Here is a 27,510-nt window from a genome sequence, read left to right as displayed (position 1 = left end):
CGTTGAACTGAGGAATGTAGTTTAAAGAGAAGGCAAAAATTCGATAACTAGGTATGTTAACGAGAGAGCGGTTTTAAATTTTGATAACCTACTCATTTCTACTTCACGAGACGACAAATGTAGGAACTGCAATTCCGCTGAGAAGGACTGCACGCAGATCATGTTTCTTCAAAATCTTTCTTGGCTAATTGCACAAAATTTTCTGCTTCGTTCAAAAATTCTGTCCAATTACATCGAACAGACGGAGAGGACTTGCTAGAACAAGTGAAAACTCGGCTGAGGTGATGATAATGACGCCAATCTTCAGGAATAAGAAGCTGAAGTTGGGAGAACAGCCACTTTGAAAGCGTGCATAAGTAGACATTTGCATCCAAACCCCAGCATCTGCGTAAAGTTATCAAATAAAAAAAGCTTAGGCTAAAAAATTACAAAAGTTTAACAATTTTATGATGTTGTTTGAACTAAAGCAAGTGAGACGTAAAAACACCAAATATACACTTTCATGGTGATGAATTATAAACCTAGCACTAACGACTTCCATAAAGAAACAATCAAATGCTGTAGCCTACGTTTGATAATTTTATCAGTGGTTCTTTTTGTGTTTCCATATTATCACAGTTACAATATTTCTGAAACTTGTGAATGTTCCGTTTAAACATAAACTCAAATATTTTTTGTTTGAAAATTGGTAATAGTTGATGGCATGGTGTGCAGTCTATTCTTCCACCAGACTATTAAGAAGGGGAAGGCCGCTTGACTTAACTTTTACTTACGTCATATATTATTCATTATTCCAAAGTCAATAGTATTTCTCTATGACTCAACACCAATAAATAGGAAACTTATTGATTAAGAAATACTAACCTTGTGATAGATTTTGAACAAAGACCTTCGATTTCCTTGCAATGTTGCCCGAGTCGCGATAGAAAATGATGAGATTCCCAGTCAGGAGTTGGACATTCTTTTTTCATTCTACACATCACGCCTGAAAGCAACCTATGCATACGCAGAAATACAAAACATATCAATATCGATTTATTTTCCTCAATATTAGTGTTAAATCTTGAAGAAAATTTGATTGAAGCATAATTTTAATTCAAAGTTGTCGCTGTATTTTGCAGCCTATCATACCCATTGTCCGGTACAATTCAAAACATCATTAATGGCATTACGTTTGAAGCTGCAGTGACTTACGTAGGGTAGTTGAAATGCGACGTAAATAACTAACAATCTGAGCAAAGAAATAAACCAATACAATTTTGGCTACCATGAAAATGCACAATTTTAAATAAATATTTAAAATAATAAAAAGTAATAACTTGTTTTGTAAAGAAAATATTTCCGCATGTTTCAACTATACAGATCTAAAAAACAACCCACAAAGTTTGCATTGAAACCGTGGGATCTAAACTAATCAATTGGGCCTACCTGTTGTAAGAACTTCCTGTATTCGAACTGTCCAAAAACACTAATCCTTCTACGTTCGTAAACACAAATTCTATGTCGTGTGTTATAAATACCTCATTTAGATGGAGCCAGTAAGGAAACACTCTGCAATTGTGAGAAGATAACTCCATTACAAACGTTAGGTTTGGTAGCCTTAGTACTTTGAAATTTCCAGGAAATTGTGGAGTCAGATTACAGTACTATACAATTCATTATCGACTAGGCTACAACAGTGTGGCTTAATTCATTTGAGTCAGTTGGCCCCCAGGCCAATGTTTTAAATTTTTTGTGCCCACAGGTGCCAAATCCAATTTTAAACACACAAAAGTAACAAAACCATTTAATGCAGAGCTCCACCAGACAGGGAAGTGTGCACCACTTAGGATTAGTGGATGGGTACAGTGGAGTGAAAACTAGAAAATTAGAAAATTTAACAAGACATGCAAGGTGAAGACCCCTTACTTTAAAAATGTAAATTTCTTTACAAAAATTGTTTTTTGTGTAGAATGCTAAATTTAGTCTGAATTGATTTCCACGCAGGTTTAACAGGGGTACGAGATGTAGCGACATGGCTGACAAAACTTCAAGATTTTAAAGTATTCAATGTTGACAGTTGGGAACACGGAGGTGGTATTTCTCACACTTCTCTTATATCCTGTATTGTTACCACGCTAATATTTTGCGCATTCACTTTCAGAGTTTTGAGTGCGCTTATTGCTGATAAGTTTTTCAAAGTCAGGAATGGTATTGCATGAGGCACAGCCTAAATCGCTTTCTGCTGCTGTAAGACGATCTCCATGGCTTAGACTTTTCACCTCTCCGCAGTGATTAATTCTTAATGACATCACATAAGAAAAAGTAAAGCAATTGTGGCTTTGTGTAATTCCATTAGGCATTGTCAATTACCGGTTTAGGCCTTTACATTGCTTCTTTAAATAATTAAGCTTATCGCTTATCCACCAATCGGCAACAATAGTATTACTAACAGATAAATCTTATGGGTCCCTCGATAGGTCACAGTAAATCCTTATAGATCTTGGATCCCCAACTGAAAAATCCTGGATTGTAACATTGAAAGGCCTAAGAGCAGCGCCGGATTAACTATAGTAGCAGATGTAGCAGCTGCTACGGGCCCCGCGCTTCACAAGGCCCGCGCTTGGCGAGCAAAACTTTTTTTTTTGCACTAAAAAATTACTAGTCCCAACGTCTTGTCCCTTCTTAATTATGCTAAACTTAAACAACTAGTAATTTCCGCTGGAGGCAACTGCCTGTTTGAATGCCACTAGCCCACGATGCTAGTCCTATAGTTGTTTGAGGGAACATTCGAGAGAATGGCAACTTCGCGTATTGTGTTGTCACAGGGAAGAATTTGATGCCGGATTACCGACTAACAAGCACAAGAAGAATTGTCCGAAAGCGAAGGCGCGATGAGGATGTATAGGCAGCGGCCGTTCAGTTCCAGATGCAATGGATAATTAATCAATCACCTATAGACAGATTCCGGGTGAAAGTTTTCCTTGCAGTATTGGACAGCCTACAATCTGCGATAGAGCAACGTCGCAAGGCATACACCCAATTGAACACATGGTTTCGTTTTTTGCGAAATCTGCATGACTTAACACCTGCGCAGATCCCAGAAAGTGCTGACAGACTTTTAGAAGCATATTCCCAGGATTTGAAAGACGAATTGAAAGCTGAACTACCTCAGTTTTCAGAATTCGTAAAGCACATTGCTATTGATTGCTCCTCTCCAGAACTCAACTATTTCACTTTGATTCAAGAAAACAATATTGACACCACGTTTCCTAACATTGACAAATTGTTGAGCATTTATCTATGTATGATGGTAACTAATTGTAGCCTACTGGAGAGAGATCATTTTTAAAATTGGTTAAAAACTATCTTCAAAACACAATGGGCAAGAGCGGCTACACTATGTAACTCTTTTGAAGATTGAAAATGACATTCTGAAGTCACTAAACTCATCTGAAATAATTGCCAAATTTGCAGAGATCAAAATGCGTCGAAAAGACCTTTAAATGATATTGTTGAAGCTTTATATTTCTCCTTGCCAATAAAACATTACAATTTACATTAGACTTTTGTTATTTCTGTTATTGTGGAATGTAGATCAAATCTATAAAATATTCAACTACTTTCCGGGTATTATCTGTACATCAAATCAATCTGCTACAGGCCCCGCACTTGGTTAATCCGGCATTGCCTAAGAGCTTCTATAAACAACTCACCCATTTACGAAGAAGTTATTAAAAACTTTTGCAATGCTCAACATGATCTTCAGAGCAGAGATTGGGAGATGACGTAGAGATTTGATATATTTCGTAAAGTTGTTTAGCTTCATACAATTTTCAGTTGCATACTTTTCTTGGCAGATAGGTACAGCGTCTACATATCTGTGAAGGATGTACCTAAACAACAAGGAAACTTTGGTTATTGCAACTTGAACTAGCCAGAAGTAAAGCTGCTGTTTAGGCTACGATAGTCTAAAATGTCGACAGCAAACCGAATAGAAGGTTGAAATAAGCTTGAAAGAGTTCATGCTGAAGTAAACCCTTTCAATAAAATTTCATGTCATCAAACACATTTCCACACGAAACCAAGCATAGCAAGGCATTTACTATATCAGGTCTATCTTCAAAATAAAAGCTGCAAACGTTTTTGACCATGCACCATATGGCCATCTTGATGGACGAAGAACAAGTAATGCTTATCATTGCGGCTAAGTAAGCTTATAGCTTAGATTTGGAATAAAATAGAATAAAATATATTTTATAATGTCATTATAATCGTACCAGAAAATCAACCCAGAGTTGTATGCAGTCAACCTCATGACAGTTATAGCTTTACGGGGAAACCACTGAGACTTAACTTGTCCGCCCCGATAGCTCAGTTGGTTAGCGCGTGTCTTTGTGAACGAAGAAGCTTCAAGATCAAGCAGTGCTGGTTCGACTTGAGCAACGCATTTTAAGGACTGCTCTCCATTCAGCGGCACCTAATGGATGGAATAATTACCCGGCAACAACACTTGAACAATTGGAAGCTTCACTTGCCAATCTCGGTAACCGGTCCTGCGGCAAAAGCCTCTTCAAGTATGCGAAACTACCAAGAATAAGCTATCAAGGCACTGTCAGTCCGAGGATAAAGATTCAAAACCAACCAAACCATGTAGCCTATAAGCCTTTTCAACTGGTCTACTTGGTATATAATATCATCGATTTTATTATTATACCAACATGTGTTTATGTTCATGGACGTGCCTTTTGTGAAAGATTGTAAAACAAAGTAAAAAGGAAATGAAAATGTAATTGCGTTTCAAAGTTTTACGACTTAGTTTCTTGGTCTTCTTCACACCAATAACGCATATGAGAGTAACTGCGACAAGCAATTACCAGATGTCAATAATAATAGGCTAATCATAATTGGTCTATCGCCTTCCATTATAATGAACGACCAAGATTCGTTGTTGGAATAAATAAAATGGCTTTATTTTGAGTAGGCTATCGTTTAGTAGATAAAAGCTAAAATTTTAACAACCGACTTTGTTTAAATAAAACAAAACCACGCCAAAATTTAGTCTATGAAAGGGGTTAACAGCAAAAATAAAAAGCACCTTTTCAAGTGCTAAAATGTAGCAGATAAAATACAATACTGTGCACTGCAAAAAACGTCAATCGTTTGAAACACCATTAGGTAACTAAACCGTTCACATCTCCCTGATGGACTTCCTGTAAATGTAAATATAAAACGACAAATTTATTTTAAACTAATTTCACTCTTCAACAACATACCAATGTATGAAATATTGATTTATTGAATAATACCTGAAAGAATAAATTTGATCTTGTTTCTCATTTAAAGTTGTGACATCAACTTTGTTTTTCGTCAAGAGACAAACCGCATAAACTCTAGGAATGCCAGGCCAACCTTGCATTGTCAATAATTTGTAAAGTGTCTCTTTCGCTTCATCAAAATCTTGGGTAGCTTGATTCTTTTTGAAATGCTTAATGGTCACACTAACAATTGTTTTTTCATGACCAAAAATTAATTCCCCCTTTTGTTGTGTTGTTTTCGATGCATTGCGCTTTAACATTGGAGAAACTGATCGTCTTTCTAAAAAGGCCAGATCTTCACAGTTGAAAATTAATCCACTGCGATAAATATTAACCACGTCGTCAGGTTTTACTGCTTTTCGGGACTTACTGTACATGTTAAATAAAACAGTAGTAATCTTTTCATCGATAGGAGGTAACTTAAGATATTTAAATGGCTTCAGAATGCCGGCAGTTTGAAAATTATCAAAGTCTTCTTCGTTTGAAAGTACCAAACTAGAATTGAATTTGATAATCTGCACTGGCTCCACCTTCTCTTCAGCTTCATCTTCCAAAGAAATTTCTATGAAAACAAAACTGCATAAACATCAAACAAACGGTATGTAAAAAACGTCACCTTTACTATAATAAATGACACCAAAGCCACAAAGACCGGGCTTAATGTCACACGCAAAGTTGAACAGAAAAACTTCAGGTAAATCAAATCTTTGATTCAACCAATTTTGCCACATAGCTCATGGACTTAATTTTTTTTCATATTCACAAACAAAGTGCTACAGTCGAGTTTTAGACAGCTACGTTTAGTAGAACACAACCAATTCATTACAGTAGTAGGCTACATGTGGCAATAAATAAGTGTTTACCAGTAGCCAGGGGCGCCGGAAGCGGGGGGCAGGGGGGGCGAATGCCCCCCCTGCCCTCAAATTTTCTGCAGATGGAGGGGCAGGGGGGGCAATGGTGCCCTTTTAAAGTCATGTAAGCTACTGCACATTTTGCAATATAACAATTTCTGCTATTCGCTGTTAGCCTAATTATAATCTTTCATTTTTACCTTAAAATAATATTTACGGCACAAAATTTTGCAACACAGTACAGGCCTTAAAACTCGTTTTTTCTTTTCGACAGCCATCGTGGCCTACCGGGAGCTCCTTCTCGGCGGCCAAATCTGCGTGCTTGCAGGCCAAAATACAAAATAAAAATAACGATAGCACAAGTAAATAGAATTAAACTTGCAACAATGCTAAAATGATCACTTAGCGTTGTTGAAGTCTGGGCCTGGGCGACGTCCTACAATAGAATCGCTGCCCCACGCAATAACTGCTTTATCGGGATTGTAATCCAGTACTATTCAAACGACACTCGCACGAGTGTCTCCAATGTGGCTGATTTTATAAAAGTTCGCTACTCCCCTAGAATTCTTTTTAGCAACGAAAAACAACGTTCGACATGTGTTGACGATGACGGCAAGGTAATAAAATAAGTATTTCAATGATTAAAACATTACTTGTAGGCTTTAACTGCCCTTTATCAGAACTGACGATGCACTAGCAAGTGCGAAATATTTTTTCTGTTACATCTACTGACATCTGATCCTGTTGCCTTAGCAATTGAGGTTTTAGTTATTTCAATGATGTACATTACTAAAAGACATTACTAAAAGAAGCATAATTTTTGCAAAATATGATCAAAAAATGTTTTTCCCATTGATGTCAACTAACTTTGTTCTCCTTTTTAACAACGGTTCAATGTCCGACAACATCGAATCGACATAAAAACGACAATATTGCCAGCCGATGTAAATTAGCAATTCGGATTAAGACTTTGTTAAAATAAACGTCGGGAATTACAAACAAGACTTACAGCGCTGGCGATCGCAGATGGATATTCCATCAATAACAAATATTCCCCACACAATGCAACAGTGGCGATTATGACGCGCTGACCTAACTTTGCGTCACTCTTTGATACTGCATGTTTTCGACAGTTAATCCACGATCATTGTATTGCGAAATTAAACAATTGGCTAGGAGAGACCGGCGGCCAAACTTGGCCGATTGAGGAGGTAGCACCGGCGGTTCATTCAAGCACTACTTAGCGGCCATGGCCGCAGGCTGCTTTAAGGCTTGACAGTAGGTTACATCATTATAAAATAGCATGATGCCTTTCTTTGTATACCGGACACTTGTAGGCTATCATTACTCAATACATAGTGAGCTGATAGATTAGCATTATCGATATGTCTTATCTCAAAACTTGAAAACAAATTGCCATTTTAGTAACCAAAAGTGCCCTTTTTTCGTAATCTTGCCCCCCCCCAGTCAAAAATCGTTCCGGCGCCCCTGCCAGTAGCCTAAGTTACTGAACATTTGTGAAAATATAAAATGCTGAAAAGCATTCAGTTTTGACTTTGTGTGACCAGTGAGAGCAATTACCATATACTTTGAAACTTAATTTCGGTCTACGCGATGTTTAATTTGAAACGTTCTCAAGTTTTTATACTTAATATTCTTTCCTAAATAAAATTCACACACACGGTTAAAAAAATGGAATGCGATAATTGCGTTTTGCCTAGACATGTTAGACTATGATGGTAAAAAACATTTTTGAACAAGCGCAGGTTGATGCATCAGGCTGCACAGTGCACAATGCTCATACAAGCCTGGGTGGTTGGTGCCTGGTGGCATCACATAGGGCAAAACTACTCAGGCTACACAGATTTAGTTGCCATATACGCAATTCTTGGAGTTTTTATGCTGACCTTTTCTCTCGTCAACATTAAGAATTTCCCGAAATCCACTTGAAGGCACAGATCTCGGTTTTAATTTTTCTTTAATCCCATTGCATTTGTCTGGAAAAAAAGTTAATGCTCTTGTAGAGTCAAATCGAAGTCTGAGCCCACTAAACAATGCTTTGACAACAAAATTTTGTAAACAACTTGTCTTTCACTATTTAGCAAATTTCTGAAATATGATATCAGAGGAATTAGTCTAAGATTATGGTTCCTGGTTTAAATTCATCAAGTAGCCTAGCCTACTAAACAACTCTTAACAATTGCTAAGACCATTCCTATATTTTAAGTTGTAGATTTTGTTCTGTCTAGAATAGATACTTGCTTGGTTGAGGATTTATGTAAGTCACATGGACAGAGAGACAAAGAAATCCAATATCGGTGTCCACAAACATGTTGTTTAATGCACTGAAGTCTATCTGCAACTCATGTCATCAAGCATAATCTGATAGTCCGGCAGCCCGTGACGTTTTTGTAACATCATAAGGTACAAAAGGTTTGAGTGTTTTATCAACCTTGCCCCACTGTGGGATGTTCAGAAACCCACATCCGAGGTTTCACTGCTGGGGCGTTTGGGGGCTACGGCCCGGTGAAAAACCCATTTTGGGGGTCAAAAAAACATCATAAGGTACAAGAACAAAACCTACGCCAGAGTTTATGCCTTCACTTGTAGACTTTGGAACAAGTCGATCTGGGTGCCCCAGGTGGGGCATTCCCCAATAAGGGGCCCCCAAAGTTGGGGCAAAATACGTAAAAATAACATCATAAGGTACAAAGATGGAACTTCTTTCATCAGTTGGGGCATGTTCCACTGAGTACGAAACAACTTTTCTTATGGCCCCAAGGTGGGGCTTAACCTCATTTTAGGGGTATTACCCCTAAATTTCACAAAATTAACATCATAAGATACATGGATGAAACCAAGTGTAGGTGATAGTACCTCACTTACGGATTTCAGAACATTCAAATTTGGTCGCCCCAGGTGGGGCATTCCCGAATAAGGGGGCCTCAAAGTTGGGGCAAAATACGTAAAAATAACATCATAAGGTACAAAGATGGAACTTGTATCATCAGTTAGGGCATGTTCCACTGAGTCCGAAACAAGTTTTCCTATGGCCCCAAGGTGGGGCTCAACCCTATTTTGGAGGTAAAACCCCTAAAATTCACAAAATTAACATCATAAGGTACATCGATGAAACCAAGTGTAGGTGATAGTACCTCACTTACGGATTTCAGAACATTCAAATTTGGTCGCCCCAGGTGGGGCATTCCCGAATAAAGAGCCCCAAAGCTGGAACAAAATACGTAAAAATAACATCAAGGTAGGCTACAAAGATGGAACTTTTATCATCAGTTGGGACGCGTTCCATCGAGTTTGAAACAACTTTTCTTGTGGCTCCAAGGTGGGGCTTAACCTCATTTTAGGATATACAACCCCAAATTCAAGGTTGTATCCTATTTAGATGGAAACAAGTGTTTGCAAAACGTCAACATTTTTTTGCTTCACCTGAGGATTTTTCCTAGCACAAAGACTGATACCGGGTGCGAAAGTCATAATTCCCTAATAAGCAACTATAATTTAATATTTCACCGATTGAAGACTGTAGTGTACAGTAGCATACGTACATATGGTAGCAAGAGTACCTGTGTGTTACATACGAGCTGGCCATTGCAAAACATGCCGTCACCATTCAAGAGCAAGAAAGTCCAAAATGTGACCGCTTGTTCATATTACTGGGTGGTTTCCACATTTGCATGGCGTTCTTTAAAGCTATGGGTAAGTACTTGGATGGTTCAGGTGGTCCATACATCCTAACAGAAGCTGGTATTCTTGCCGAAGGATCCCTTAACGAATTTCTGCGTGGTACTCATTACAATAGGTGCAAACGAATAGAACAGCATTAGAAATCTTGCATTTTAATCAATTCTTGTTACAATGCCCTGCTCCTGAAAATCTAGACGAAGAACTGCGTCGTTTATGTATTCGTCCATCCCAGTCAACGATTGGCTTTATGGATGACGATGTTAAAGACTTTTTGAGTTCCTACCAAGAATTTTCAAGAAAAACCGAAACAGAAGAAAATGGCAAGACTGCCCAGTAGGCCTGCTGGTATGGATACTTAAAACTTGTCAAGACGTACCTCTTCTTTGCTCGGAGTGTTCATTCTGCAAATCATCAGTTGTTTGTGCACTGCATAGGAGAGATGTCAAGCGTGTTCTTCATTTTCAACCAACCAAATTATGCAAGATGGATTTTGCGACTGCAGGATAACATGCTAAAAATGGAAGCAATTCGCCCTGGAATAAGTGATCTGTTTGAACAAGGCATCTTGTCCGTAAAAAGAACTCAAATAAACTTCTGCGGATGTGCTGTTGATCAAACTTTGGAGCAAACAATCAATGCAGAATCCGCCAATCGACTCACTGGGATTTCGTTTTTCACTAATTCAATTGGTGCCAGACGGAGATGGGCACTTACCCACTTTATGCGCCGATCGATCCTTCACAACTTCTATGAAGATCTGGGGATGACATCAGCAGAGAAAGCATCATTTGACCTTCGTCCTTCAAGCATCGATAGAGACCGCAGACATTTGGATAAACTAATGCGAAAAAATAAGCAGTACAGTTAATCCATTTAGTGCAAGCTTCGATGTATCCTTTCTATTCAATATTAGCACAGGAAAAGCAGTCGCTTCTGTCACTTCAAATTTTCTTTTGAATGTTTTTCAAAAAGGAACTGAGGATAGAAAGAAATTTACAAATCAATGCCACTAGGACGCTAGCACCTTCAACAAGCCAACACGTAGAAACAAAATCTGCAACTTTGCTTCTGAAGCTGCCGTTGTGAAAAGCATAACCCGCGAAGGCAAATTTTATCAGTTGAGAATGGAACGCAATTTGATGGGAAGGCTTCTATGTTTAGCAGTAGATCACAAGGTAGACGTGGAATTGATGCTGTCTTACCCCCTCACACCAGTACCACTGTCTTTGTGCCATATGGATGCAACGATGAAATCAAGCCAAAATTCAATGCTTTTGAAGGCTCTCGAAATCGATGGTATGTTTCTTCTTCACACTCTTGGAGATTTGCCAATGACGTTCGGAGGTGTTGCAAAGACGACTTTGAAGAAATTGTGCAGACACAGTGGGAAAACAATACACGTTGTTTTCGATAGAACTGTATCGCCGTCCATGAAAGATGCCAAGCGAGATCGCCGAGCAATTCATGGCTTCGGCGATCAGCAATAGCCTACGTCATCGAAGGAGAGGCCATAAAACGACCTGTTAATTTTGCAGCCGCAATGAGGAATGACAACTTCAAGCAAGCATTGGTGCATTTTCTTGTTAATTCTTGAAAATCAAATGAGTATTCCAGCTTCCTCGACTTAAGGTTCTTTTATGTAACACTTGATGAAAAATGTTATGTTTATCGAAAAGATGGCGAAAAAATGTTGTGTGGTGAAGAGGAGTCCTTGTTATGCTACCACGAAGAAGCAGATACGCGCCTAATGTGCCACATCGTCACCGCATGCCACGATGTGAAAAATGTGGTAGTCCGCTCTAATGACACGAATGTTCTGATTATATTGTTGGGAAATTTGTCGTTTGTACAAAAAGACGTAACATATGGATGGAAGTTGGTGTAAAGGCAAACAACACTCTGAGATATATTGATGTATCAAAGCTTGGCAGTACTTTATCTCCAGACATGCTTCGGTCGCTTCCCGGTTTTCATTGCTTTACAGGCTGTGATCAAACAGCTGCTTTTTCGGGTAAAGGGAAGGCTCGACCCCTTAATATATTGGAGAAAAATGTGCATGCTCAACATACCTTTGCTGCTTTGGGATAGCCTATTCGAAAAATCTTGATGAAAACATTGAAAAAGGCATTGAAAAATTTGTGTGCCAGATGTATGGATGTAAAAGTGATCATTGCGTTAATGAATTACGATTTAAAAAATTCATTGAGACATACAAATCGAAAGGTTCCAATCCATTGCGACGACTGAAAGGTTCAGATGGAAGCAACTTTCCCCCGTGCAAAACTGTGCTCTATCAGAAAATACTCAGAGCGAATTACATTTGTGGCATTTGGAATCATGCTGCTGAAAAAGGAAGCTTTTTCCAGAAACCAGTTGAAAGCGGCTGGCGTTTGGAAGATGGCGAATTCACTGGTTTGGTTTCATAGAGGTCCAGTTCCGTCCACGCTGGACAACGTTCTGCAAAGTGAGAAGGGTTTGGATCAAGACGGAACAGAATCAGATGATGAAACAACAGAAACGGATGAATGCGACTTTTCTGACGACGAACCTGCAGACCCTTAATGAATAGATGTTTTGCCTTTCTCCACCTCAAGCATAAATAAACTGTAGGCTATAGCCTACATAAGCAACTTTTTACCTTTATTCTTGTAAACATGGGGATAGAGTATGATTTGAACTTGTATTAATTTTACGGTTTCCACCAGAACTCACGAAACCACATAGAAAAAAGTGTTAAAATTGATCTTTTCACATGGCTGCAAACCGGGGCCAATGGTGCATAGCCTACCCGAGAGAGATTATGCAGGAGGCATGCTTTTTCAAGAAGCCCTTTGATTTGATGAACAGGGCATACGTTTTTAAATAGTTTAATGTGCATCTTTTCGTTCTACTAGTGTATAAATATGTAACGTTTATTTCGCACGCCGTTCCAGGTTTCGTTATTTTGTAGCGAGCAATTTTTCCATTTTCTTTCAGCACAAGTCACATGTTATTCGAGAAGTCCTCTCAGTTGTTTAAGTGAGACCACATAGTGTGATTTGTTTCTGTTCAGTGTTTAGTCTGAGAGAAACTTAAATGTAGGTAGGCCTACGTACAATCAGGGGCGGATTAGCAAATTGAATTAGCCCGGGAATTTAAAAATAATAACGGTCCACTTCTATCAAAATAGATTTAGCATAAAAATGCTCGTTTCACAAACAATTTATTTCATTTTAGATAAAGTCTTTCACCGGTAATATGACGTAGGCTATAAAGTTAGACATTGTACGTATTTGTATAGCAAGCTTCGATTTGTAACTTCAATCATTGTCAGTGTTATTCAAACAAAGAATAAGGATATAGCGCTACGACTATTATATTTCAAATAAAAAAAATTTTTGTACATAAAACAGAACAGTGACCCTCTGACCGGCCAACCGCGAACGTTCTCGAATTCCCAGTAGGCTAATGATTAGCCGCCAATCCACCCCTGCGTACAATATGTATTTTCATAGTGATAAATTTTAGCCTAATAAGCAAATGTTATGCTGTGTAGATATTATATCTTACATGCTTCGTTGATTTTCCAAAATATTTGCAGACGTTTTGAAATATACACGAGAGACACTTGGTTTTATGCCTTATGATGTCAATTTTGTGAATTTTAGGGGTTATACCCCAAAATGAGGTTAAGCCCCACCTTGGAGTCATAAGAAAAGTTGTTTCAAACTCAGTGGAACATGCCCCAACTGATGAAAGAAGTTCCATCTTTGCACCTTATCATGTTATTTTTACCGGTAGGCTACGTATTTTGATCCAACTTTGAGGAACTCCTTATTGGGGAATGCCCCACCTGGGGCGACCAAATTTGAATGTTCTGAAATCCGTAAGTGAGGTACTATCACCTACACTTGGTTTCATCCATGTATCTTATGATGTTAATTTTGTGAATTTTAGGGGTTATACCCCTAAAATAAGGTTAAGCCCCACCTTGGGGCCATAAGAAAAGTTGTTTCGTACTCAGTGGAACATGCCCCAACTGATGAAAGAAGTTCCATCTTTGTACCTTATGATGTTATTTTTACGTATTTTGCCCCAACTTTGAGGGCCCCTTATTCGGGAATGCCCCACCTGGGGCACCCAGATCGACTTGTTCCAAAGTCTACAAGTGAAGGCATAAACTCTGGCGTAGGTTTTGTTCTTGTACCTTATGATGTTTTTTTGACCCCCAAAATGGGTTTTTCACCGGGCCGTAGCCCCCAAACGCCCCAGCAGTGAAACCTCGGATGTGGGTTTCTGAACATCCCACAGTGGGGCAAGGTTGATAAAACACTCAAACCTTTTGTACCTTATGATGTTACAAAAACGTCACGGGCTGCCGGACTATGAGACACAGTCACGAGGTCTCAATAGGCATCAAAGTGATAGAAACTTTCACTCTTTAGATAAGTGCTTGTCATGTGTGTGGTGCCGTTGCCGTAGGCCGTAGCCTACTGGTAAAAGGCCACTTAATAGACTACCAATAAAAAAAACATGATTGTGTGAAAAACATTAAGTGATTAGGCTAATTACGTTCCAGATTATGTAGACCTACGTCGTTAAATGCAGGTTGTTTGTTATTGTATGTTCGGAATTTGAGAAGTTTTGGCAAGGCAGCACGGAGTGGTACCAACATGTTGTGTGATGAAACACTCAGTCTGTCTTCGCTGGCCAATCAGATAATCTTGTTCTAAATTCCACGACATAGTGGTAGTGTAAACATGTGACGGCAATGATGAGACAAGATGTTTAAACTTGGAATGTTTATTTTATTAATGAATGAATGCATTTTGATAAAACTTGTCTATTGTTACCTTTCGGCATTTTCTTTCAAATCACAAAAAAAGAGTTGTCAAGTCACGTCATTTTCATTGTGTATGGAGCTACATGTGTTTGAGAGGTAGCTGATCTTTTTGTTTTCGTTTTTTTTTTTTAGTTTGCATTCGAGTTTTGAAAACAGGAACGTTCCAAATGTATGAATTGCTCAATTTAAGAGTCCTGTGATACCTTACCCTTTCATTTCTGATATTTCATGCCTTCATGTTAACCAAAAATATTTTCAAGCAAACTCTATCATTTGTTTAATATCAACAACAACAAAATTCTGCAACTTCAAACTGATTGGCATCACTTTTTGCCCCTCCCCCACCCAATGGGCCGTGGTCCTTAGACGCTATTAGTAGGCCTAGTAACCATATATTTTTGTTTGCTTGTACTTTTACCCATTTCTACTGCTTACCAATACCAAGCAGTCTTATTTTGTAAATTGAAGTCACGACAACCTAAAGTAATTTGAAAAGTGTTTGTAGCCTACTAAACGTGACATCAAAAACACAGTTGAAAAATAGAAATTTAAATTTTATGATTGAATTTTTTTGCTGTGATGTATTTTATTTGTCTCACCTTCAGAATGATAATAGTAAAGAGTCATTAGAATTCCGTTTGCTACAAGCAAGCAAATCAGGATAGACCCCAAACAATTTGTTGAGATTATCTTTCGCCAAAGCAGTGGAAAGCTGTACATTGCATAATAAATGGGTCCTGAGGTAGATAATCTGCATCATAAAAGAGAAATATATTATTTCTGCACTTAATAATATTGCAAAAAAATATAAAACTATGAGATACTTTCATTAAGATATGGCTATCAACTTGTGGTGATTTACACTTCATTCTAGTTTGTAATACAGGAGTGTTACTGATCGGGTGTTGTTATCAATCACATTTGTGCTAAAAAAAGGAGATACATTTCCTTGCCCAGATTTAAATACGATAGTCACTTAGTATCTTGCTAAGTTCTTCTCCAGTTGTTGAAATTTACCTTGTCTCACCTCCAAACAGCTTACAAGTACAAAATAATATGGATATGCTTACTATCGGTCTACAATTTTTTGTAGTTAAAAGAATTGCTGTTCTACTTTTATACTTGATAGGCTGGTTTTGGGCTGTCTCGCACAGCTAATGAATAGCTTGCGTATCAGTAGCTTATATGTGTTTGCTATGTGTTTGAGAACAAAAGAACAGACATCATTTGAAAAACATTTTAAACTTTTGCCTATGGGCAATTGGGATTAATTTGAATGCTAAACCTTTTCTAAGATTCCACTGACGTATTTCGATATAATCGTAGTTAGGCCATATGTGCGTTCTGGCGATTTTAAAAATTGTAGGTCTCCAAATTCGATTGCCAAAATATAAAAGCAAAACGAAGCTTTCTTTTCATGATAGCATGCTATTTTCACCCAAGAGTTGTTAATACAGGAAACAGTCAAGTTTTTATGTTATTCCTGTAGTTTACCACTTACTGTAGCGGTGTGGCCTACATGCAAAACTTTTTGGATTATTATCAACAAATTGCATTTTACACGTCTTAAGCATGGTTGAAAATTTTTCAATAAAATTGGAATGAGTGTCATTAAGTTTCCTAACTGCTTTGGCGGTAAAATTCTTTCTGCACTGGATGTATCTTTAAATCTTAAATACGTCGACAGCAGACTGACAACAAACCATTGACAGAATTTTGGATCGTTTTTTATTTCATAACATTTGAATTTCTTTTTGCAGTTTCCACGGTTGGCTACTTTTCTACCGACTCTCACATATTTTTCAATAGAGATAGCCTTTGGTCATTGTGTCTCTGTGTCATGGCGTAACTTCCGCCAGTGCACAGCACCAAAACCTCAGAACGAGAGGGCTCCACATTGCTATATTTTATTGTGAAATAATTCAGTTACAAACTAAAGTAAACTTGTTATTAGGCTATTTCATTCTTTTCGTGTTCTTTTCGTGTTCGTTCTTTTCGTGATGTCTTTGTTGTAGCTTAGCCTTAGCCTACTTAGGGCCATAATCTAGCCTATGCTATTTACAACACTCTGGGGTGCCACAAGTGATTTCTCATATTCAGTTTCATCTGTCTTCATATACAGTAGTTAGCGAGGATCATTGTTGCTGATAGCAATTTTCATGCACGATTGTTTTTGTTACATGATTAAAAGGGTAATATTAAAATCATACGATTTGCCTAGCTATGCGATGTTTCGTGGTCACAAATTCTTAGTGCAGCACCCTTATATTGTTGTGGCTTGTGATGTTAATGTCTGTGCAAATTGTGTTGATTATCGCCTGTAATTCGGTAGGTAAATGAAAGATTCTGATTGAGGTAAAAGATTCTGCTTAGAAAGGTTCTGGCCAATTTTGTCTGCTAAGAGAGAAGCAATATAATAAGTTCGACTTTGGAAAGAAAATTTATTTTATTTTTTATCAAAATGTTGTTTCATAGTGGTATTCAAGTTCTAAGTAAAATTGAAGTGTTACTATTATCACATTGATTTCTGAAGGTGTTATTGTGAATTGCCTTTTCTAAGGATACAACAAGCAAACTTGCCTACATTTCTCCATACTGCATTAAGCTGAAAGTCAAGCAGAGAAGCTACGGATACCATTTTTTAATGCGTTTGGTGTGAAACTGTTCAGGTTTATTCCAACAACCTGCTGAAGTCGAGGTGAAAGATCGTTTGTCTGCCATGGGGTGCCACAAAATATTTTTATCTTCTGAAGGTTGCCGTAAGCCTAAAAAGGTTGGGAACCATTGATCTAGGCACTTAACGTTTCGATTTGTGTTAGGCTCGGCTCTTTTTGCTCTTATGGATTTTATATATTAAAACCGAATTAAATATAATTTTTGTTTTTGCTATTATTATTACTTATTGCCAAATAGTTACAAACACAAGTTTTTAATTCTGATGACACTCGAGCTTTCATTTTCAATTTACCAGCAGCAGAGCTGGAACTACTCAACTAAAGTGGATGTTTCTTTTTAGACTACTGGAATTTTATTACTTTTTGAAACATTTTCTGTCTGTAGGCTATGTGAGCTTTGCAAAGTCGTAATTTGTTCATAAAGCCTTTTATGTGACCATACATTTTTACGTTCCAAATGATTAAATACAATGGATTTGCGGTCGCCGGTGGGAGATTTCTAAAATGGTTAACAGAAGGTGCTAAATCTACAGTAGGCTACAATAATCCACTCCACAATCCACAATGAATTGTTCACACGTAGGCCTACCAGACTAAACTAAACTATAAACACGTTTCGCGGGCCGCGCATCATTCAAAATTGGCATATCTTCACGGGCCGCACAATTTTTCTTCGCGGGCCGCATTTGGCCCGCGGGCCGCACGTTGCACACCCCTGTTTGTAAAGTAAGCAGCGATCATGCTGCTCTAAAAGCGAAACTCAATCTAATGCATAAACTTATCAAAGCAAAGCATAAAGAATAATAGCAAAAAGAAGAAAGATAAATCAGGCAGCCAGAAACTGTCAGTAATTGAGCTCGTCGCTAATTCAATCAGAATCATCAGAGCACAAAAATGGTTTAGCAACAGTCGAAAAAGTAACTTCAGTCAATTGTGACAGTGACGATCACAATTATATTATATACTTATCAGTAGCCTACTTTGTTGAAATACATTTAATAACGCTTAAAAATCACATTCTCCCAATAGATGGCACTTAATTTTTTTGTCAGTTTAAACGATTGTAGGCTAGCCTACTTGTAACGTCAAGTTTGATTAGATTTTATGAAACCTACAATTATCTCAATTATTACAGCCTGTCTTCTCCCACCTTACCAAATGCCTACGACTTTGAGTTTCTTGCCCCGGATTTCCCCCATAAAAAATTGTTTACTACTTTGCTGATCAGCAAATGACTGAACTGAAATTTCAATACCGCAGCATCATCGAAAAACAGAATCAAACACAATGATGCCTGTTTTGAGAAAAGTAGCTCAATTAACTATTATGCACAGAAAAAAATAGGAGCCCCCTGCTGGTGAGTGTTTGCACCTGCCCCCAACTGACAAAGTTGATCACACTGCTGTATGTGTTCAATATCACGTCTAACTACAAGCTGGTCTTACCTCATCATTTGTATAGTCTTACCTCTGCTGTTGTATTTACTTATATGTATAAGCAGGGGCGTTGACAGGGGGGTCTAGGTTTTACTTTTGTACCTGCGCCCGGATTTAAAAAATTCCCGCGATTTCAAACATTATCAAGATCTTAAAATAATCATATCTAAAGGAATTGCCATCAGAGGTTTAAACAGCCCTTTCATCTGTCAGATGGTAAAGTACCGGGCCCCCTTCTGGGTACCGGGCCCACTTCAGCTTTCTGATGGTAAAATAGCCACTTCAGCCACCAAGCAGTAAAATAAGAATTTAGTCTAGTATAGTGATTTCCCTAACCACAAATATTACCCGACACAAATTTCAAAATAAACAGACTAATATTTGTTCAAACTCAAAAATTGAAATGGCACAGGTAAGAAGATTACTAGGCCTATCCCTATTTCTGCACTAAAAATTAAACCAAAACTGCTTTTCCGATTGCAGCAATCAGCAAATGTTTGACTTAGGCCCAAATACCTTCCGAAATCAAATTGAAAACTTTCTGACAATCTGCAATGCTGTAAATTCTCTTCTTGTGAGCCTAGGCCCTAGAATGACCAGTGAAACATCAATGGAATTGAGAAGTAGTACTCTAGCGCCACGTGACAAATAAAAGTTCAAAAAAGCAACCGCTAGATAGAAATAGTAAGTTTTGCGGTTCAAGAATTTTTAAGATTGCGCAAGATTTGTTAAACAACCATGCTTAAACGACATCAATAAAAGTTTGTACACAACCTTTATATTCATAACTTTGTCGATGAAGGGGGCCCAAAAATAAATTGGTACCAGGCCCGAGAAATCCTGTCAACGGCCCTGTGTATAAGTTAACTGCCACTGGCCAAAGAAAAACATTAAACACTTAGCCGGGATCTTTTTTACATTGCTATCCGATGTAGGCTATTGTTGGTAACTAACAATGACGAAAGATAGTTTTAGGCTAATACAAAAAATAGCTAACAGTACAATTGTGTACTTGTAAAATTTAGATCCAAAACTAAAACAAAAACTTTTCAATACAATCGCTGATATATACAGTACTGGACAATTTATCATGAATTTTTTTTTTTGGGACAATTTTACAGCAAATTTCAGATTCTTTTTTTGATAACTGAGAATTTTAAAGCAATTATCAGATTCTTTTTTTAATAACAACAATAAATGTAGTGGTGGTTCAAAGCAAAGCTGCAAATCTCCAACACCGGTATTCAACATCACTTAATAATACCGGATTGTGACGTCATAATGGCGTAAGTCTCTATTACAATGCCAGCAGTTCAGTTCAGCCTTTGTGACGTCCATTATGACGTCACATGTGGCACTGTTGAATACCGATTATGTAGAATGGCAGCTTCTTTGCTTTGGGCCACCATTACAATTACTTCCGAGCTCTCAGTTATCGGAAAAACAAAAAAATTGAGATTTGCTGTAAAATTGTCCAAAAAAAAATCCATAATAAATTGTCCAGTAGCCTACTGCAGTGTATATATATCTTCTTCTTCTTCTTCTTCTTGCGTTTGAGGCCGCCACAGATCACGTTGTTACATCCAGGCGCAGCAGCCAATGAATTGTGTATTCATCGAGCGTTGTTAGGTCCACATGTCTATCTTGTGGTCGGTATACAGGACATTGATAGATAATGTGGTGTGCAGTTTGAAAATCTGAGCCACACGCACAAGATGGTGAATCGGCGAGGCCCCACTGGAACATGTTGCTGCTAAAACGGCCCACTCCAGTCCGCAGGCGATTGAGCTTCACCCATTCCTTCCGGGGTAGTTCTGCTCCAGGTGGGGTGCTGGTATTGGGAAGGACTGTGAATTGGGTTGGTCTCGCAACTTCTCTCCATTCACGGCTCCAAACTTCGGAAATGTGGAAGTTCGATTTGCACATAGCTGCAGCATATCGGGAGAACAGGCGTCAAGATTTCAAGCGCTGGGACTTTTGGGAGTGCGAGTTTAGAACAATCTGGTTGAGGAGGTGGTCATCCCTTGACATAGCTTGTAGGACCAGACTACGTACGTGGTTTTTCCTACAAAGTCTACATGGGGCGATGCCTGATAGTACCGGCAAGTCAGTGGGAGTTGGAAGCAGGCAACCGGTGATTATTCTCATGGTGGTGTTGAGGGCAGTGTCAATTTTGGAAGTGTGTACGCTGCGGCACCAAGTGGGGGAAGCATATTCGGAGGTGCTGTAAACAAGTGCAAGAGCACTTGTACGGAGTGTGGATGTACTAGTACCCCAGGAAGTTCCAGCTAGGCATCTCAGCAGGTTGTTGCGTGCTGATAGCTTAGCATGAAGGGCTTCAGCATAGTGTTTGTAGGTTAATTGTCGGTCGAGCTTCACTCCTAGGTAGGTGGGACACGGGTTGTGTGGGAGTGGGTTTCCGTTGAGAGAGACTGACAATTGGCGCGTAGATTCCATGTTGCAAAGGTGAAAAGGTGTGACGGTGGTCTTTGCCAGGCTCAGTTTCAGCATCCACAGGTTCAGGTAGTCTGCGATTTGGGCCATGTCATCTGTAAGTGCTTCCTCTACCACATGCCAGGACTTGTCAGAATTGAGTAGTGCCAGATCATCAGCATAGCCGTACTGGCGTGACGTAGTCTCTGGCATGTCACTAATGTAGATGAGTAGGGGTGATAAGCATGATCCTTGCGGAACATGATTAGTAGGGGTGATAGTAGGGGTGATAAGCATGATCCTACGTCAATATATATCATTGACATACAAGAAACCTAGGCTATGTCGAAACGAAACTAATATAAGTAGGCTACTTCTTTTTGTTGTTGTATGGAGCTGCCTTTTGAAAATAAAATGTTCAAGAGTTTTGTAACTTCAAAAGTCATTGGCACTAATTCTTAGCCTTCAAACTTATGTTAGTTTAATGTGTATTTTATTTAGATCAGGAGTGACGAACCTTTTTGCAGTCGCGGGCCACTTTGTCAATTACACATGAGTTATCGGGCCACACAACTTTTTAATCTTAACCTACTATGAAATCTTTTAGAAGCGACTCAAGATATTATTCATGAAAAGCAACAAACGGCAGATGAAAGTAATAAAACCCTCACAGTTGAAATTATCTTACGCAGAATCGAAACATAGGCCTACAACAGTATAAAATAAAAACAAATCAACTTGAGCAAAAAGGATAAAGCAACAGTAGGCCTACTTGCGCAGTTGCACTGATAATGAAGACAGTTTAATTTTCGAAGCGTTTGCTTTCATATGAGTATGATTTCTTCTTTTTTTTGGCTCTATCCTTTTTGCTCAAGTTGACTAAATGTTTCGACCGTTATGCTCCGAAACAACAAATCAGTTAATGAAGTTTCTTTTTCAAACAACAAACAAAAGCCCATGCGAATCATACAGCTGAAGCTATCTAATGCAGCATAAAATATTAAAAAATAACATTGAAGCATTGAATTTTTTTGCTTAGTGGGATTTTTGGAAAGTTTTTGCTTGACTAAGCGTTCAATATAATGTAGAACAGATGTGGCAACTCTCAACTGCATACTAAGATTTTCATCTGTCAGCCTCGACCTGTAACGACTTTTTGTAAAGTGCATTTTAGAAAAAAACTGTTCGCATAGATACGTGCTGCCGAAAACAGATATATAACCATTTGAGATTGTCAAATTGTTTTGCGGGCCGCACAAAATTCTTTGACGGGCCGCATGCGGCCCGCGGGCCGCAGGTTCGACACCTCTGATTTAGACCTACACAATTACCCTGAGACTACTTTATTTTGGTGATTTAACATACTTTAGCTTAAGCATCAAGTAACACCGTCTAACCTAGGCAACAAATTAGGCCAAGAAACAACGTAACCTATTAGTATAGTAACATGGGCTAAACTTAACCTCAATTTTCTTGCAATGCTTTGGAGCAGCCGAAGTTGTAGAAAAAGACTTTGAAAAGCGCATACAGCTTTAGAGACACGTGTCTTCGTTCCGATACTCTTCAGAATGTCTGTCCAACCTTGTTTCGGATTACCAAAGAAAGTTTGAAACTTATAACGTCCTTCACTAACAAGTGTTTCTACAAAGAACCGTCGTGGTGGCTGTCTTGTCACATCAGCGGTTAGGCCTACAACTTGGTGCAATGCCAGCTCTGCTTCTCCAAAATAAGTGTCAAGCTATCAAATAAAAGAAACGTTATACTAAAATATTCTCCTCGCATTGGTCAGCCTAAATTTTGTCTCGCTACGTGCCCTAAGGTGATGCTGTGCATCGGCTATAGTATTGGCACAAAATGGTGATTTTTATCGTAGTTTTAAATTGCCCGCAGTGTTTGTTGATGAACCTTTTTACACTAAAGAAATTCTTTATGCCAAACTTTTTGACGAAACAATAATTGCTTCTGCAGGTAGAAAAACCTGTAGACCTACTTTATATCTGATCGTCACAATAATAATAACTTTCTCCAGGCATAAAGATTGAATGAGGCCGTTTACCAGACATTTTGTTACATAACATGATATTTGTTTCCGTTTTTCTGTTGCAAAATAAGCTGAACTATTTTTATATCTGTAACATGATAATCTGCTTTTATTCTTCTCCAATCAGATACGACTGACTTCTTCAGAGGGCAAGATCATGTACATGTAACATAACACGTTACAGCAACATGGTCCTGTGTTTTGCCATCCTGAACAAGTATTAGTCACTACTTGATCTCGCCCTATGAAGAAGTCAGTCTTGATTGATTGACGAAGTGTCGAAATAAAAGCAGATTATCACCTTATGCATCTTGTGATAGTTCAGATTAGTTTGCACCAGAAAAAAGTATATCATGTTATTCCCCACAGGCACCTTGAAAAATATTTCGTTTATGAAGTAATTTTTGTTTTCAGTAAACACTACGTTGAATAATTCAGAAATAGTAGGCTATCCTAAGCTTCGACGATAGTAAAACACATCATCTTTATTGTTTCCATAGCGGTTACTAACCTACTTGATGCTTATTGCTTATACTTTAGAGTAGAGACAACAAATTCTCAATTACGTTATGTATTTTATGCCCATGTACAGTTTAGATAAAGGTAAAGGTGGTCCCATACTTGATTCAAGTGTCGGGTATGAAAAGATAAGGAGAGTAGGCTGGCCAGTTCCTTTCTCTCGGCCGCTTTTCCTGCCGCAATTATACCCACCCAATTTATTACACCCTGGGTAGAGGTCAGCGATGTTTTCAACAACCAGCTGAAGCCGGGAGTCGAACCAGGTTTGCATATTTGGAAAGCCAACGCTTTATCCGTTAGGCTACTTACGCCATCCCACCACATGTACAGTAGTTAGGCCTATAACAGATGCCAGGTTCAAAAAAAGACAAAAAATTCAAAACAAAAAAAATGGACAGGATTTAAACAAATCGTTTGCCTATTAATATTTAAAAAAAAATGGACAAAATAATGTAATGTTTCAATCAGCTGTAGGCTATGCAATGGCCTACACTCCTACAGTAGCCTATATAAAATCAATTTACACAGGAGCATGTAAAATAGCTTAGCATTATTTTGATATGACACAAAAATACATAAACCAGACAAAACGTTTTCAGTGTTCAGACATATTATGACACAAATCACAAATTTAGTTAAAAAGAGTCTTTTAACTGGCTTCATTAGTCTGCATATTTTGGAGAAAGTGATAAAACAATTCTTTAAAAAATATTGGTTCATAACTTCTTCAGTAAGTTTAAAGACGGGAGCGATTAAACGAAGATTTGAATCGATGTCTTGTTGACCCAAACTCACGACATTAGGCCACTCCACTGTTTCGCCGTTAACTTGACACTTGCAGCGGCTAAGTGCTGACATCTTGTGGAACTTTTATAGCTGTTTTTATTCGTATAATTCCAGCTGTTTCTGCACGTTTTTCAATAACTGAATTAAGTTGGAACAAAAAAAACTGTCGATAACATGGTGCAATAGATTATTTTCACTCATATTAAGTTTATTAAGTAGTTAAGCTAAACTACTATTAAAGCCAATCAAGACCCTTGTGCAGGATTGGTCCAGTAAAGCACTTGATCTCTCAACTGCCTCTACACTGCACAAGCGAGATGGTTATAAGTTGTCTGAACTTAGTTTGTTACATTTAAATGGTTTTTGTAGAGATATTAAAATGTAGAAGTTCAGGAGCTCTGCACAAGGCCAGATGCATGATTAGAACTTCTGTATTCATCTGACATTGTTATTCTGGGACAACAGATCAGTTCCATGTCAACTGCACTCATTTGACATACAACTAAAGAACAAAGTGTGAGACTGCTTGAAATTGCTACATTTGTGTGCCTGATATACACTTTACCCGTTCCACATGCGCCATAAAAGTGTATAGCCTGCCAGACACACAAATGTCGCAATTTCAAGCAATCTCACACTTTGTTCTTTAGTTGTAGGTCTAGTGACTGCAGTTGGCATGGAACTCTACCAGTTTCACTTAAGCCGTAAAAGTTCATCCAAATTTTGTAACATTTTAGACAATGCATTTTTTCTAGGAATCGTGGGCTACATCCTGAAATATACTGCAATGAGACAACACTTTTATTCAAGGGCTTGATGCGCCCTACTGCTCACTCTACAGGCTATTTACTACTATGCCTATTGCATTAATGTTTACGTGCCGTAGGCTATGTTATTTTTGCTATGTCAACAAATTTTGTTATTAATTAAGTTACATTTCTGGAGTAGATTATTAATGGTGCAGTCAGTAGCGGATGCAGAAAAAAAACTTTCAACAAAGCAAAAATTTGTTATCTTGTTTTGATCACTTTTTGCGTATTTTTTGGCCAAATAAGATATTAGTTTTGTCCAAGATGTAGACTTTGACCTCGTCTACTTCTGGTTTTATTCTCACTTTAAGTGGGGTTGCCGGTGCAGATTGCAGTCCTCCACATCACTCTGTCAGCAGCATCTTCCTCCTTCACTCCCACTATTTCTATATCTTTTGTCACACAATCTCTCCATCTTTTTCACGGCCTTCTTCGATTTCTTTTACCGACTTCCAATTGTCTGATTTTTTCTTCGTACATAATCTTCGTCTCTCTTTACGACGTGACCTGACCAGTGATCAATTAGGACGTGTCTCTCTCAACTTGTCTTCCAGCTCTCCAACTTGCATTCGTTCTCTGATGATTTCATTTCTTACTCTGCCCTACTTTGTCAACCCCAGAGGCCATCGCAACATTTTCATTTCTGCCACTGGCATTTTCCCTTCCTGTGTTTTTGTCAGGGCTACCGCTTGCACCCCTTACAATATTACGGGTCTGACCATTTTTTTTTTTATAAAGTTTCAGCTTTTCTTTTCTAGCTAAAAATAGCCTATCTCAGTGATGTGATGTGATTGATTGATTGAATCGTTATCCTCGGACTGAGAAAGCTTCTTGCAGAGCTTATTCCTGGCAGTTTCGCATACTTGTAGAGGCTTTGAATCACTGACGCAGGCCCGGTCACCGAGATTGACAGAGTGAAGTTTCCGATTGTTGAAGTCTTGTTGCCGGGGAGTTATTCCATCCATTAGATGCCGCTGAATGGAGAGCAGTCCTTAACGTGCGTTGGAGAAGCGCACTCCCTGAGAGTCGAACCAGCGCCGCTTGATCTTGAAGCTTCTTCGTTCCAGAAGTCACGCGCTAACTAACTGAGCTATCGGGGTGGATAGCATATTTGTTGTCGATGGTTTGTGTGGCAGTGTGTAATTTTTTGTTGAAAATTAGAAAATCTGAGGTTGCCCCCACCTTCCACTATAGGTTATTAGGTCATCCACAAAGCACATGTTACCTCATCACAATATAGACACCAGAGTAGAATAATTCAGGGCTTCCCAAACTTTTTTGCTTGCGACCTCTTTTAATTTCCTAAAATGTTTCGCGACCCCTTACGATTAAAACGACGAACACTGCGAGTTATATGGGAGACTGGGGTAAAGTGTGCAATGGGGTAAGGTGAGCAACCCCTGTTTTTGGAAAAACGAGTCGGCGGAATTTTTTTATTTTTATTCTGGATGTATCACTCATAATGCCACTTCATTCAATGTATTTGTTATGTCCACTGAGAATTGCATTTTACAATGGCACGCAATTATATCAGATTATATTGCTTATGTCGAAAATTCGAAATTTTTATTTTTTTGCCAAAAACTGAATAACTTTATTGTTACACTATGTAAATCAAATCTGTTTTTTTTTTTTGTATTGGTAAGCATAAAGTGTGAGGATATTCAATAAAACGTTCAGGTTGGTTAGTCTTGTAGTTTTTTAAATATTTGTAATTTTGTCACAAAAATTAGGATGGGGTAAAGTGTGCAATGCTAGTTGAAGTAGCCTACTGTATGTTGGAGCAGTTGCTCAACTTACCCCAAAAGAAATAGCCTTAGCTTATTTAATGTTTGAACTGTTGAATTTGTGTCTTTTTAGGTTCGTATTGGATAAAAAAACAGTGTTGTGTTGTGAAGCATAATGCCTCGCAATTATACAAACAAACTGACAGGGGGATGCTTCAACTTAATCGAATTGCTCAACTTACCCCAGGTCATTGCTCAATTTACCCCATACAATTTATGCCGGGGTAAGTTGAGCAACACGCGAATAAGTATCAATATAAAAAAATATAAAAATCGCAAGGTGATAAAACTCAATCTAAAATGTAGCTGATTTACTAGTGCTTTAAGTTCACCCTATTAAAATTTTCCAAAA

The 27,510-nt window shown here is 38.3% G+C and overlaps 1 protein-coding gene across 1 annotated transcript; it reads right to left on the bottom strand.

The window, feature by feature from the left end:
- Position 1: 1 nt before the first annotated feature.
- On the bottom strand, positions 2–15,363 carry LOC145764664 (uncharacterized). Its single transcript, XM_082576315.1, has 6 exons — positions 15,272–15,363; positions 5,289–5,859; positions 3,696–3,875; positions 1,429–1,551; positions 865–996; positions 2–384 (listed from the first exon to the last, which is right to left on the bottom strand). Exons 1-6 carry the CDS (start codon positions 15,297–15,299, stop codon positions 159–161), a joined length of 1,260 nt encoding a protein of 419 aa, XP_082432441.1. The 5' UTR covers positions 15,300–15,363; the 3' UTR covers positions 2–158.
- Between the last annotated feature and the right edge of the window lie 12,147 nt (positions 15,364–27,510).

This window comes from Aplidium turbinatum, chromosome 1, assembly GCF_918807975.1.
Source record: "Aplidium turbinatum chromosome 1, kaAplTurb1.1, whole genome shotgun sequence".
NCBI lineage: Eukaryota > Metazoa > Chordata > Ascidiacea > Aplousobranchia > Polyclinidae > Aplidium > Aplidium turbinatum.
The sequence above is the reverse complement of the archived record's forward strand: the minus strand, read 5'-3'. Positions and strand labels throughout refer to the sequence as shown.

What these genes read in the sequence shown, in the direction of transcription:
- LOC145764664 (XM_082576315.1), bottom strand. Translation starts at nt 15,299, where the DNA reads ATGACTCTTTACTATTATCATTCTGAAG. An exon ending in ACAGGAAGTTCTTACAACAG is followed by an intron (nt 997 to 1,428) that starts GTAGGCCCAATT and finishes GCGTATGCATAG; the next exon opens with GTTGCTTTCAGGCGTGATGT. An exon ending in TGTTCAAAATCTATCACAAG is followed by an intron (nt 385 to 864) that starts GTTAGTATTTCT and finishes AACTTTACGCAG; the next exon opens with ATGCTGGGGTTTGGATGCAA.